Source organism: Podarcis vaucheri, assembly GCF_965113315.1.
Source record: "Podarcis vaucheri genome assembly, chromosome: 12".
Lineage (NCBI taxonomy): Eukaryota > Metazoa > Chordata > Lepidosauria > Squamata > Lacertidae > Podarcis > Podarcis vaucheri.
This window is the reverse complement of record NC_138750.1, coordinates 53,715,852-53,728,589: the sequence shown is the minus strand read 5'-3', so window position 1 is coordinate 53,728,589 and position 12,738 is coordinate 53,715,852. Positions and strand designations below refer to the sequence as shown.

Here is a 12,738-nt window from a genome sequence, read left to right as displayed (position 1 = left end):
GAGTGTTTTCTAAAGTTGTGAGAATGGAGTACTTTTTGTTGATTAAAACTCTGCCTCCACATGATGTAGATCAATAGCTGATCCCATTCGCAGACCCTTAAATTTTATTTTTCATCCTTACGAATGAAAAACTTACATTGACCAGTCTTCTTAGATGAGACCAACATGGTTGGGATCTGTCTATCTTGGGAGACAGTGGAAAAGTGTGCCTTCAGGGGTGAAGTTCGAGAGTTACAGCACCTGCTGTGGCTATAGAGACTGATATGGAAGAGACATGTTTTGTTGCAGGTGGGGCAGATGAAGGTGCTGGTGCAGATACAGTATGCCCAGGCATTTCTTCTTTCTGTGCTCCTCCTCTGGTCATTGCTGTGGATACATGACCTGACCAATTGTCTCCAGGCGCTGTGATCATCCTGCAAGGGATTCCCACAGGGTGGGGGATGTTGCCAGCCTTCATGTCACATTTGCATACATCTTTGTAATGCAGAGTTGGTCTGCCAATGGGCCTGATGACTGAAGCCAGCTTTCTATAAAGTATAGAATCATAGAATCATAGAGTTGGAAGAGACCACAAGGGCCATCGAGTCCAACCCCCTGCCAAGCAGGAAACACCATCAGAGCACTCCTGACATATGGTTGTCAAGCCTCTCCTTAAAGACCTCCAAAGTAGGAGACTCCACCACACTCCTTGGCAGCAAATTCCACTGTCGAACAGCTCTTACTGTCAGGAAGTTCTTCCTAATGTTTAGGTGGAATCTTCTTTCTTGTTGTTTGGATCCATTGCTCCGTGTCTGCTTCTCTGGAGCAGCAGAAAACAACCTTTCTCTCTCCTCTATACAACATCCTTTTATATATTTGAACATGGCTATCATATCACCCCTTAACCTCCTCTTCTCCAGGCTAAACATGCCCAGCTCCCTTAGCCGTTCCTCATAAGGCATCGTTTCCAGGCCTTTGACCATTTTGGTTGCCCTCCTCTGGACACGTTCCAGTTTGTCAGTGTCCTTCTTGAATTGTGGTGCCCAGAACTGGACACAGTACTCCAGGTGAGGTCTGACCAGAGCAGAATACAGTGGCACAGAATACAGAATACAGTGGATCCTTGGGGATCCTGCCATTCTGAGACAGGAGTGTGAACACGCTGGGAATGTGGTTGGGAGAGCACATATTTGAGATTCTCTCCTGCCATGTGATGCCCAAAATCTTCCTGACACAGTGCATGTGGGAAATTGGCATCACCATCAACCTGATACAGGAAGTCTCACCACAAGAAAGAAACCACATCTATCACACCAGGGAAGAGAGCACAGAACTGCAGATTAGGGGTTGCTGCAAAGGAAGATGAATGCCACACCCAGCAACCACAATAGTCTCCTCAAGCCTTGTCAGAATCCGGCCCCCAAAGCTGTCATTATGAGGGAATCTGGCCCCCAAGGAGGAAAGCCATTTCTCACCTCAGGGCCGGAGGCATAAAGGTACAAACAGCCAAAAAGACGATATCTAAAACAGCATTATAAACTATTAGTAGAGTACTTGACCTCTTTAAAATGTAGCAAAATAAACAAGAGTGGATATTTCTTTCTTTCTCTATTTCCAATTCATGCAAGACCTCTGGGAGAGTTTCTTTTGCGTTATTACTTCACGTGCTGTGCACCAGCCACATTTTCAAAGGGCGTGGGCTGGGCCGGATCTCCCGCCTGCCTGCCTTAAAACTTGCCTGTCCCGCCGCTCGAGAAAGAGAGCTAGAGAGAGCAGCGGGAGAGGCAAGCAGCAAACAGCCCTGCCTCTCGTGTCATGGCGACGCGCAACTGCACGCACGCTCGCGCCTGCGAACAAGCGAGCGGGATGTCACGTGGCCGACCGTGTCCACTAAGCGGCCGCGGCGAGGCGGCTCGCGGAGGAGCGGTTTGTCTCTCTCCCCCCCCCTTTCCCCCGCTTCCCCGCTCCTCCGGCTCCCTCCCACCTTCCCGCTGACGGTTGGTGCCTCGCGCCGCTGCCCACCCCCCTCGCGCGCTCCCCTCAGAGAGCCGTTGCCGCCAGCGCCTCTCTCTCTGTCCCTCAGGTGAAGAGGATGGTGGCGGTTCCGACGAGTCGCGCTCCTGAGCCCCGCCGCCCTCCAGCAGCCGCGTCGCACGGTGGCCACAACGCGGGTGAGTTCTGAGGTACCGGCTGCGGCAGCAGAGACCTCCTCCCCGCCTCAGGAAAGCGCCCTGAGGCGCCCGGCTGCGGTTTTGGGGCGGACGCCAGGCCTGCTCCCGGGGCGCCGATTGAATGGGGGAGCCGCGTCGGCCCCTCTCGCCTTTCTCCTACCCCCGCCAGCAGCTTTCGTCCGGAGTCTCCTCTTCCGTGCCACGCTCGCTGCAAAGTCAGTCAGCCCGTGAATTAACGTCCTGCTTCTCCCCGCCCCGCCCCCGCCGTTGTCAGTGTTTAAATGTTAACGGCATCCTCCAACGTTCTTTTACGGAACATACCTAACTTAGCAAACGAAGGACGGGTTTGGGGTGCGCGCGCGCGCGCGCTCTTGTGTCCTGCTAACCTGGGAGTCAGCGCCGGTGGGACCTACGCGTGTGTAAGACGTGCAAGGAATTGCGCTGAATCTCGGTGAGCGAGGAGAAACTTGGCAGGGAGGGGCCGGGGAGAGACAGACGCTGGCTCGGGAGCCTGATAATCTAAATTCCGAAAGTGGGGATAGACGAAGGAGGGAGGGAATCGGTTCTTTCCTCCCGTTTTGGAGAGGACAAATCAACCAGTCAATCAATCAATCAATCAATCGGGGACGTGCACCTGAGGCAACAGTGCATCAGGTGAGTAAAAATATGAGCAGTTTTCGCATGCCAGTTGTTGCCTTCCTTTTCCTCTCCTGTTTGCCGCAGTGCCAGGAGGTACCTTTTCGAGATCTCCACATGCAGGTTAGGTAGGTCCCTCTTTTGTACGCACTGTGCGATCGGGGAGGTGGAAGATCAGTATGTACAGTATGCAGAAGTGTGGGGTTGTTGTCATGGTTGTGTTCCTTTCCCTCCCATCTTTGTAGGATATTGGGAAACTGGAGTTGAAAGATTTGTGGGTGTTTTTTGTTGGTGTTTTTTTTTTGTTTATACAACCAGCTGCTTACAAGTTCTTGCAACCAATGAGCAAGATGGTTTTGCTCCTTTGAGATGCTCTTTTGTGCTACCTAATGAATGCTTTCAGCCCCGGTCAGAATGTGGCAGTCAATAAATCGGCAGCTGAGAGAAAGCCTCAGTCCAAAACACACGTTTTCCGGGAGTAAGACCCAATTAATTCAGTCAGACTTGCCACTGAGCAACCATTAGAATTTTATTTGTTTGCTGATCGTAATGTAGTGGAGAAAGTGGAACAGGCATTTCTAACATGAGTTGTAGAAAAGGAGAAACTGGTGTGAGCCAGAATTTTCTGTATACAGTACTGAAATGTATAGCATTCTATTATGATGACCACATCATAGATTCTCTACCATTGTAAGGCAGAGGCGAATGTCATGGTGGAAGCTCTCTTCATATTTGTACAGGTTTTGATGTTTAGAATTTCATCCCTGCTTATATAGGAATGATATGTGGTAGTGTTTTTTTTTTAGTATAAGCAGGGCTTTTTTCAGCCAGAACTCACCGGAATTCAGTTCCAGCACCTCTGAGGTGGCAGGGCACCATTGCTGTTAGAAGAGAACAAGGGAGGCGTTTATGGTGAGTTCTGGCATCTCTTTTTCTAGAAAAATAGCACTGAGTAGAAGTATCTGAAGTAAGTTTTCACACTTTTTTTTAATTGGTAAGAGTTTCTCTAAGCCCTGGTTAGAAGTTTTGTATAGCTATGGGTTATTGCATGCTTACTTTTAGTAGCTACAGAAAAATATTCAGTTTATTGATCAAAATATTCCTATTCACTGTAGCCTTATGCATGTCTACTGAAAACTGAATCCCATTGACTTTAGTGACACTTACTCTCAGATAAATGTATATAGGATTGTCACCTTAGGCATCTTTCTCTTGTGGAAAGTTCAAGTTAAAATAACATTGGAAATAATGTTTTAAAAACTCCCATTGTATCTGCTATGGAATGCCCTAACTCCTGAACCTTGTTGGCTGGAAAATAGCAACAGTGTGAGGTAGGAGACAGAATAGCTCCATTCTTAACATATCACATGACCTGGATTTCTGTGCTTCAATAATCCTTGCGTTTTCCTTGGCACAAGTTAGTGCAGGACAGGGAGTTGTTTTATTTTGCTCAGGAATTTAATTACTACTGCTGTTGACTAGGTTAAGCAACAACGATCCTTACTATTATTTATCACAGTTACAGTGTTGAGAATTGGCAGATGATTAGGATATCAACAGTGAATCAGAAAAAAACTTTCATTTGTTTCCTTAATATGTTGCAATTGCATCCTGTTATTGTATTGCAGACATTTGTAAAATGTGGATTTTACAGTCCCAGCGTGCATGTAGGTGAGAACAATGTATTATTATTTTTATCTTCACTGTCACTACTAGTGATGTGTTGCATAGGTAGTGCCCTTTTATTATTTTTGGGTGGTATTCTCATAACTGAAGTATTGTTCATGACTGAACAATTGTTGTGGAGAGTGTATAGAAGGATAAAGTAGGATATGGAAAGGAGAACCATTCTTCAGCCTCTGATTGCTGCAGTAATCCAGCTAAACCCTACAAAGTCTAATCTTCTGGCAGAGATGGGTTTAGTACCATGTTGATTAAGTACTAGTTATTGAAGCAGGGGATAATATAGGGAAAATTACAGAACTGACGTAGGAAAACTTATGTGGGGGCTACGTTCTAGAGATTGTGCCTAAAGCCAAAATTGTGTATAGTCAAAACATATTGGGTTTAGCGGTGGATGTGATTGCCAGTCTTTTTTAATGTGTGTGCATGTGTATAGTTACAGTAGATACACAAATAAATAGCTGAATTTGTTAAATGTTTAGGCTTCTGCCTTCCTCAATAACCCATTTGTTATTTCAATTGGATGTTGGAAACCAATAGTACAGTTTTAAAGAGGCTTAAGATGAAACAATTTTAGCAAGACAAAAGTGGTATGCAACCATTTCTTTTTTAAAAAAGGAGAATTAAAAAAAGTGAAGGAAGTGATAGTATTGCCTCTACAGTTTCTTCATTTCCATCAGCTTGCCAAAGTTATAGAATTGGGAAGTGCATTCTCTCCAAAGATGCTGTTGCTGAAACAATTCCAATCTGAGAGGGGTAAAAAAAGAGTGCAGTTCCTAAGTTATTTGAAGGCTGGTATATGCATAGATTTAAGCTCACCTTAGGTAACAATCTTAGAACTTGATTTATTGATTGCATTTTTTATGACCGTTCCAGTTTTTCAGCTTTCAGAATGCAGAAGAAGCAGAAAGCCTTTGTTTTCCTGTCTTTCACTCAGTGAGGATGATGTCACAGTAAGCTAGTCTATATTTCACAACTCTATTGATGCGTTTCAACTAGATTGGAGTATTGCTCAGATTCCTCTTCTATGGTGCTAGATGGAAAATGAACATGACCTGCCTTTTGCAGTAGTGGTATCATACCTAGTCAGTTCCTTTGTTGAGTTCAAAACCTCTAAATCAGGGGCACCAACTTGAATAAAATATTGAGGGCTGGATTAAGCTCGCACATGCTCCCTCCACTTTGTGGAGGAAAACCTCTTTGGTTTAACATTGTTTTTGTGTTTTGTTTTCTAACTTTCTTTTGATATATCTGATTGACTGCTGCCCTTTTTTTAAATACAAAGAAAGCTAAAATTCTATTACCTCTGCTGGCATGGTGCTCAGTGCACCTGTACCTTCTGTATCTCCCAGTTGGTAACTCTGCTTGGAAGGGTTTAGAAGCTTTCACTTCAGCTTTTGGTTCTGGCTAGGTGTTTCTTCTGCTGTGAATGGTTTTAGTGGTGTTTTAAGAGACAAACCTGTCTTGATGCACCTCTTGGAAGTGGTTCCACTTTCCCTCACCTTGATCAGTTCATGGTCCTCTAGGCCTGGTCTATCAACCGTGAAATCTTTTATGTGTGCCAAGAAAAAGGTCTATCTGCCTCTCATTGAGACATGTGATCCTGTTAGATGACATTTAACCAATCTATTATATTTCAATCCAGCAGCTTGGTCATGAAACTTTTAGTAGCTTATTCAGTCTGATCTGTGATGGTAGCCAAGTATTCTTAGCTATTGTTGTGGAAAAAATACTATAGATACTTAGCCTACTATAGCTACTGCTAAAATTTTCTATCTTAATATATTATAAGGTTGCCTGAATATCTGTTTCACATGTCTATAGACAGCTTTAATTTTCTGTTTCTTCTTAACTCTCTTGAGAACGTTACATTTCCTAAAAGCATGCATGGATTGCATAAAAGTGTTTAGATTTAAGTTTGATATTTTGGGTAGGATAACAGACATCCTTGTTATCATCATTTAAGCCATGAGCACCTTTGTTTTCTACAAACCTTAAGCTGTTATTCTTTTAAGGCTAATCAAAGTGCTAATGTAAACCGATGCTATTTGCCCCAATCTAGGTACCTACAGCTTTCAGCTATTTGGGAACTTGCAGTTACTTTGTAACCAGACTATAACATATTATGGCTCTTTGGAATATAGAACTGTTCAGATTTTTATTAGTCAGGATTAATAATGAACCGCCTTTCCGTTTGTCTCATATTTGGGGGGAAATTTTGACAGAATGTTTTCCTCAATTTATCCTCATGTCTGCAAAATCAGTGAAAGTTTTAGAAAAGCTAGAACTAGTTAAAACTCTGTGGAAGCAATGATGGAATATAGCCATTTCACCATAGTCAGAATTGGCAGTATCTTTCAGCTAAAAAAGAAAGAAAACATGGCAACATTCTGATGCCAAACTCAATTTTTGCACTCAGGGAATTAATTATGGGTTGTGAAATTTGTATTTCACGTTGGTAATATTTTTTACTTGAGTTGTATAGGGCAAATAAAGCATGGCTTGTGGCATGGAGCAAAGACTATATGCAACATGGTATAAATCTATTTGTACCATACAAGTGTGGAAGTCAGTGCTGGACATGGGACCTGGATTCCTAAGCATCTCAGTCTTCACTTGGTAGTGGTGCCTGCCCTGTGGAATGCCCTCCCATCAGATGTCAAGGAAATAAGCAACTATCCTACTTTTAAAAGACATCTGAAGACAGCCCTGTTTAGGGAAACTTTTAATGTTGAATGTGGTACAGTGGTGCCCCACAAGACGAATGCCTCGCAAGACGGAAAACCCGCTAGACGAAAGGGTTTTCCGTTTTTGAGCTGTTTCGCAAGACGATTTTCCCTATGGGCTTGCTTTGCAAGACGAAAACGTCTTGCGAGTGTTCCGATTTTTTTCCGCTTTCCCCCCCTTTTTCTAAGCCGCTAATAGTCTTTTAGCCGCTAATCCGCTAAGCCTTTAATAGCCGCTAAGCCTTTAATAGCGCTAAGCCGCTAATAGGGTTGCTTCACAAGACGAAAAAACCGCTAGACGAAGAGACTCACAGAACGGATTAATTTCGTCTTGCGAGGCACCACTGTATTGTGTTTTTAATATTTGATTGGGAGCTGCCAAGAGTGACTGGGGAAACTCAGCCAGATGAATAGGGTATGTATGTATGTATGTATGTATGTATGTATAAATAAATAAATAAATAAATAAATAAATATTATTATTAGACCCCTTTAAGAATGTGATGGTAGACTTGCTTGATTTTCATAAGAACAGAAGAAGAGCATGCTGGATCAGACAAAAGGCTCATCTAGTCCAGCATCCTGTTCTGTCAGTGGCCATCCAGATGCCTGTTGGAAACTTGCAAGCAGGATATGAGGATAAGAGCACTCCTCTGTCCCGCAGTTTCCAGCATCTGGTAATCAGAAGCATACCACCATGATGGCAGAACACACCCATGATGGCAGAGCACTGATAGGCTTATCCTCCTGAATTTTTCTAATCCTTTTTAAGACCATCCAGGCTGGGGACCATCACTACTTCCTGTGGGAATGACTACAATTGGAGTATAGTTCTGATCTTCTCACTTTAAAAAGGGTATTGAAGAGAACAGGTTTGGAAAAGGGCAGCCACAATGATGGGGCAGCAAGTCCTGTATGTGGAAAGGCTACAGCATTTGGGACTTTTCAGTTTAGAGACTGTCGTGTAAGAGGTATCTTCTGTTATTGTGTCTTCTGCCATACAAGTGGTGTCTTGTGTAGAGATGCCTGATGTTATTTTGTTCTTTAAATAGTACTGTTTAACTGAGATGGTCTGAGCAATTTGGTTTGGATGCTGCAAACCCTATTTTCTTGTATCTGTTTTTCTTGAGCAACATAAAGGAAGAAAGAGATATTTCGGACCTCTGCGTCTCCCAGGAGAAACAGCATCAAGTAGATTTAAAGTAATATGGCAAACAAGAAGGATACTACCTTTGGAAAGGGAACATTGAAGCTGAAATAAAATAGGCAGGTTGAAAGAAATGCATCTGTTTTGAAGATATCAGCATTACTTCTTGGACTTCATGTTTTGACTAGCTTGCTTATAACTGTCTCCTGTGTCAATTGTGATATGTCATTGTGATTTGTAGAATTATATATACAATCAAATTTTAAGAGTAGCTGTATTTTTCCAGAGTGGCACACAAATTGCCCCCTCCTTTTAAACCATTTTTATTATATTTATATTCCACCATTACTCCAAGGAACTCAAGGTGGTTTCCACGCTTCTTTCTCTCTCCATTTTATCCTTGCCAACACCCTTGTCAGGTAGGTCATTCCTAAGATAGTGACTGTCCCAAGGTCACCCATTGGATTGAGTGGGGATTTGAATCCTTTTGGGAATGGACTGGTTTTAATTAAAGGGCTGCTGTGCTTTTTATTGTAATTATTGGTATGAAAACACCAACTAGATTATGCTGTAACTACAGGGCACATGCTTTTACTACATAACATTGTCCTCTGCTAGCGTGCACTTTAATAGAGAATGGTCAGTACTTGTTTTTTTCACTCTATTATTCAGAAAGCGAATCTTAAAACTGTCCAGCTGAGATGTGTGTATCTGCAGCATTCCTTTACAGCTCATTTAACCAAGTGCTATGGATACAGTTTGAAGAAACTCTGTGAAGATGACTTAATTTTTATAGGTACACTGGATTACTTGTATCTAGGAAATTGACCTTCCAGTCCCTTCTTGTACTACAGTACTGGTGAGGACAAAGTGTCTCACTGTTAATGACCAGCAGCTAATATTGGAAACTTAGTGTGTACTCCTGTGCATGTCTGTTCATTGAATTTAGTTTAAAGGGGCTTAGTCCTAAATTGATGGGTATAGGATTGCAGCATTAGTTCTCTTCTGTTCAGAGGACCTAAATTCAGAGGTCATAGCATATATTATTAGTAATATTGCAGCATGTATATGTATATATGCCAGTGCAGGTTTGTGGGCAAATTAAAATTTGTGGGAGGCTGAAGCATCATTGCCACTGCTCTTTGCAGCAAGGCCTATAAGCAAAATTAAGAATAAATTTCAAAATTAAGTAGGAAGGGGCAGGAACTGAACATGTTTCTTAACTGGTTATGACATTCTCATAGGAAATATACTGTTCCTTGTTTGAGAATTCTACTGAGTGGCCAACATAGAGAGGCCATCATGTTTGTGCTTAAGTATTTTCAGTCATGGATTTCTTGGCCTTGGTAAGTAAATACTCTATGGCTAGTTGCAGAAACTCTTAATCCGGTTCCAAATCTTGAGTTTGATGTGCAAGTGTTGTGGATTGCAGAGGGAGAAAAACAGAGCCAGGTGTATGTACCGGTAATTCCTTGTGTCATTGAAGGGGAGGGGAAAGAAGAAGCTGATTACCAATTGTGTCCTGGGTCTAGAAAAATATTTTCTGTAGTTGCAACTACACAATAAGTTAGTAACAGAGACTGGTGACCCAGAGCTTGGTATGATCCAGGGCAGGGGTCTGCAACCTTTAAGACAAAAAGAGCCACTTGGACCGAAGAAAAAAAACCTGGGAGCCGCAAAACCATTGCGACATTTAAAACAGTGGGGAGTGTCGGGGCAAACAATGCGCCTCCTCCCCTCGCTAGTATCCGCCCCGGAGCCGCAGCAAAGGTGTAAAAGAGCCACATGCGGCTCCGGAGCCGCAGGTTGCTGACCCCTGATCCAGGGTCTTTCCACCTCACCTGCAGCAATCCCTTGTTCCATTGACATGGTGTTGCAGTAGTTCTTTCTGACATGGGTAAACAAGAGTGAAGTGGTGCAGCACTCAAGTGAAGAACCAGAGTTTCTGTGTATTTAAGAGAACAAAGCTTGAGAATTCATGTCTTTTCTCCTGTAGGATGAGTTGAAATAGAGCTAAAGTTGCTGACTTTTCAGCCTTTGCTCAGTTCAAAACATGGTCCCTGTTAAAAATTAGTTGTCCTGCAATTATTTTAAGCAGTTAGGCTGTAAATGTTTAAAGTTCAGATTATATTTGCTGTTAATGTGTCTCAACCTGACATTTCCAGTAATAAATGAACTTTACTTGCTTAACATGGTATTTGTTCCATTCTTTCTTTGCGTCTCACACTCTTTGCTCCAAATGCTGAGGGCCAGGATTGGAGGTGAAGATCAGTCTGTTTCTAACAGTTGAATTTGCAAGTAGCTTGTTAGTTTTAAAAAAGTAAGGACTCACTGACTGAATACCTATTTTAATCAGGTTCTGAAACAGATTTTGCAAGTCCTGAGAGGGAATTTAGTTATCATTAACCACTGTTAGTGCTGAAGCAAATACAACACAAAGTGCTTGTTAAGTCAAGGGCAGTAGGATTTTTAAAGGAGAGGGGAGGGAGTATTTGTTTCTGAGAGTGATGCTTGATTTAGAAACAGGAAGCCAGCAGTTTATCCAAGATAGACATTTTATTGAGATGCCCACAAGGCATTTGAGAATGTAATCTTATTATGTGGTGCTTTCTTTGTAGAATATTTGCAGTGATCAGTTGTGTAAAAATGCTGTTAATGCTTCAATTAAAATTTCTGTATTCATTGCTGTTCCTTGGTTTTATGGTAACTTGGCATACTGATAAGTTGATGTATGATTTGATGTTTTTGTATAGGATGAAAAATTATCATTCCCAAGACATTATTACAGTCTACGGTTAATTTAAAATAGATCATTTTCTGAAAGGCCAGCTTTCAGGAAGAGGCTTGTAATTGGAAATCTTACCCTTTTCCCTTTTATATTTTTTTAGGGGATTGAGAATGTGCTAACAACAATGCTAGGATTACAATGGGAAGTGTTACACTTCGCTATTTCTGCTATGGCTGCCTCTTCACATCTGTGACCTGGACACTTCTACTCTTTATTTATTTCAACTTCAGCGAAGAGACCCAGTCTTTCAAGAATGTGCCCATCAAGGGGCTTGAACCTCAGAAGCCATTTCCTAAAAAGATCTATCCCCGTTTTGTCCATGGGCCAGTACACATACCTGAAGCTTACCACAGATACAGTAAGAACAGGAATCCATTGGGAAATGCTGCACAGGATCCCATCAAGGGGGATACTGAGATGTCTCCTGAAATGGGTAAGTGAATAGTAATTGACTGCATTGAAACTCATATTGTGAAAACCAGATGTGAAGTGCTTCTGTCTTCCTATGTAGTTTCAGACAGGAAATGAATGGGAGCCCTAAATTAGAAAAGTGCTTGCTCTTGAAGCACAGTGGTTTACCCAGATTAGTAATTGCCAGACATATATATTACTAATGAAAAATGCAGAGGCAATTCAATTAGATCTGCTATTTTAATAAACCATTAAAATACAAATAGATCTTTGTCTAGTTTAGTGCCAAAATATGCTAGGGATGTTTTGCCATCTGCAAAGAAATTTATCATCTGATAAGGTAATCAGACTTGCTTTATTTATGATATGAAAGCCAGACATTCAGCATAGTGTTCATTATGAATCACATTCTACAGTATTAGGGGTACAGCTTGGTCTGAAATGTCTGGACTCTGAGGAGACCTTTGGAAGAGCAAGATTCTGTAGGAGTCTTGGTATTATAGGGGAACAGGAACCTTGAGGAACCCACAATCTTTGAGGGCTTGCAGAATCTGCCAGCCTCAAAAAAACATCCCAGCGAAGGAACTAAGTGCCCCCACATTCTCTGCCCCCCTCTTTCTCTCATAATTGAAGGTGGTGGTGGACCAATCTGGAAGCCCAGAACTGGCAACAGGGAACCCCTACAGCGGCTCATGTAGCCACTTATGGTCTCTTTACTGTAGTTCCACCTATGATAAGGGGAAATGAGTGTAGTCCCTGGAATAAGACCCAACTGAGAATGAGGAAGAGGCTTAGCAGTCACGACTACAGAATTGTGCAGCCTCTGTCTGGTGTCTTGTACAATAGCACCTTTTCTTCACAGAGCCAGTTGTACTCTGCACCCAGGTCCCAGCCTCAATTTCCTTCTTATTTCCTCAGGGTGAGGAACCTATTCATCATTAACCAATGCATGTAGAATGCTATTACTGCATGTAGCTCTCAGAAACATATTTTTGTCCAGTAGGTTTTTCTTCATGAAATTGGAGAAGCTAAAAATTCTTATTTACTTTTTTGATCACGCTTTCCCTGAATGCTTGCTTCATAGTGAATGAACTGAAGATGCCTATTGGCTTTGACTGTTAAGAAGATTAGGTTACATGACCCATAAGCTGTATGCAATTTTAGTTGCAGCAAGGAGAGAATATGCTTTGTAAAATA

The 12,738-nt window shown here is 42.3% G+C and overlaps 1 protein-coding gene across 6 annotated transcripts in view; it reads left to right on the top strand.

Annotated features, from left to right (window-relative positions):
* The first annotated feature begins 1,883 nt into the window (after positions 1–1,883).
* GALNT11 (polypeptide N-acetylgalactosaminyltransferase 11) overlaps positions 1,884–12,738 on the top strand; it is a 243,969-nt gene continuing 233,114 nt past the window's right edge. Inside the window, exons 1-4 of one of the 6 annotated variants that reach the window (XM_082192391.1) lie at positions 1,887–2,150; positions 5,346–5,422; positions 8,326–8,461; positions 11,231–11,563. In XM_082192391.1, coding sequence (XP_082048517.1) covers positions 11,269–11,563 — 295 coding nt within the window. In that variant the 5' untranslated portion in view covers positions 1,887–2,150; positions 5,346–5,422; positions 8,326–8,461; positions 11,231–11,268. Of the gene's footprint in view, positions 2,151–2,445; positions 2,602–2,636; positions 2,805–5,345; positions 5,423–8,325; positions 8,462–11,230; positions 11,564–12,738 lie in introns of those variants that run through there. The other 5 variants (XM_082192392.1, XM_082192395.1, XM_082192390.1 and 2 more) reach the window with 5 other exon arrangements.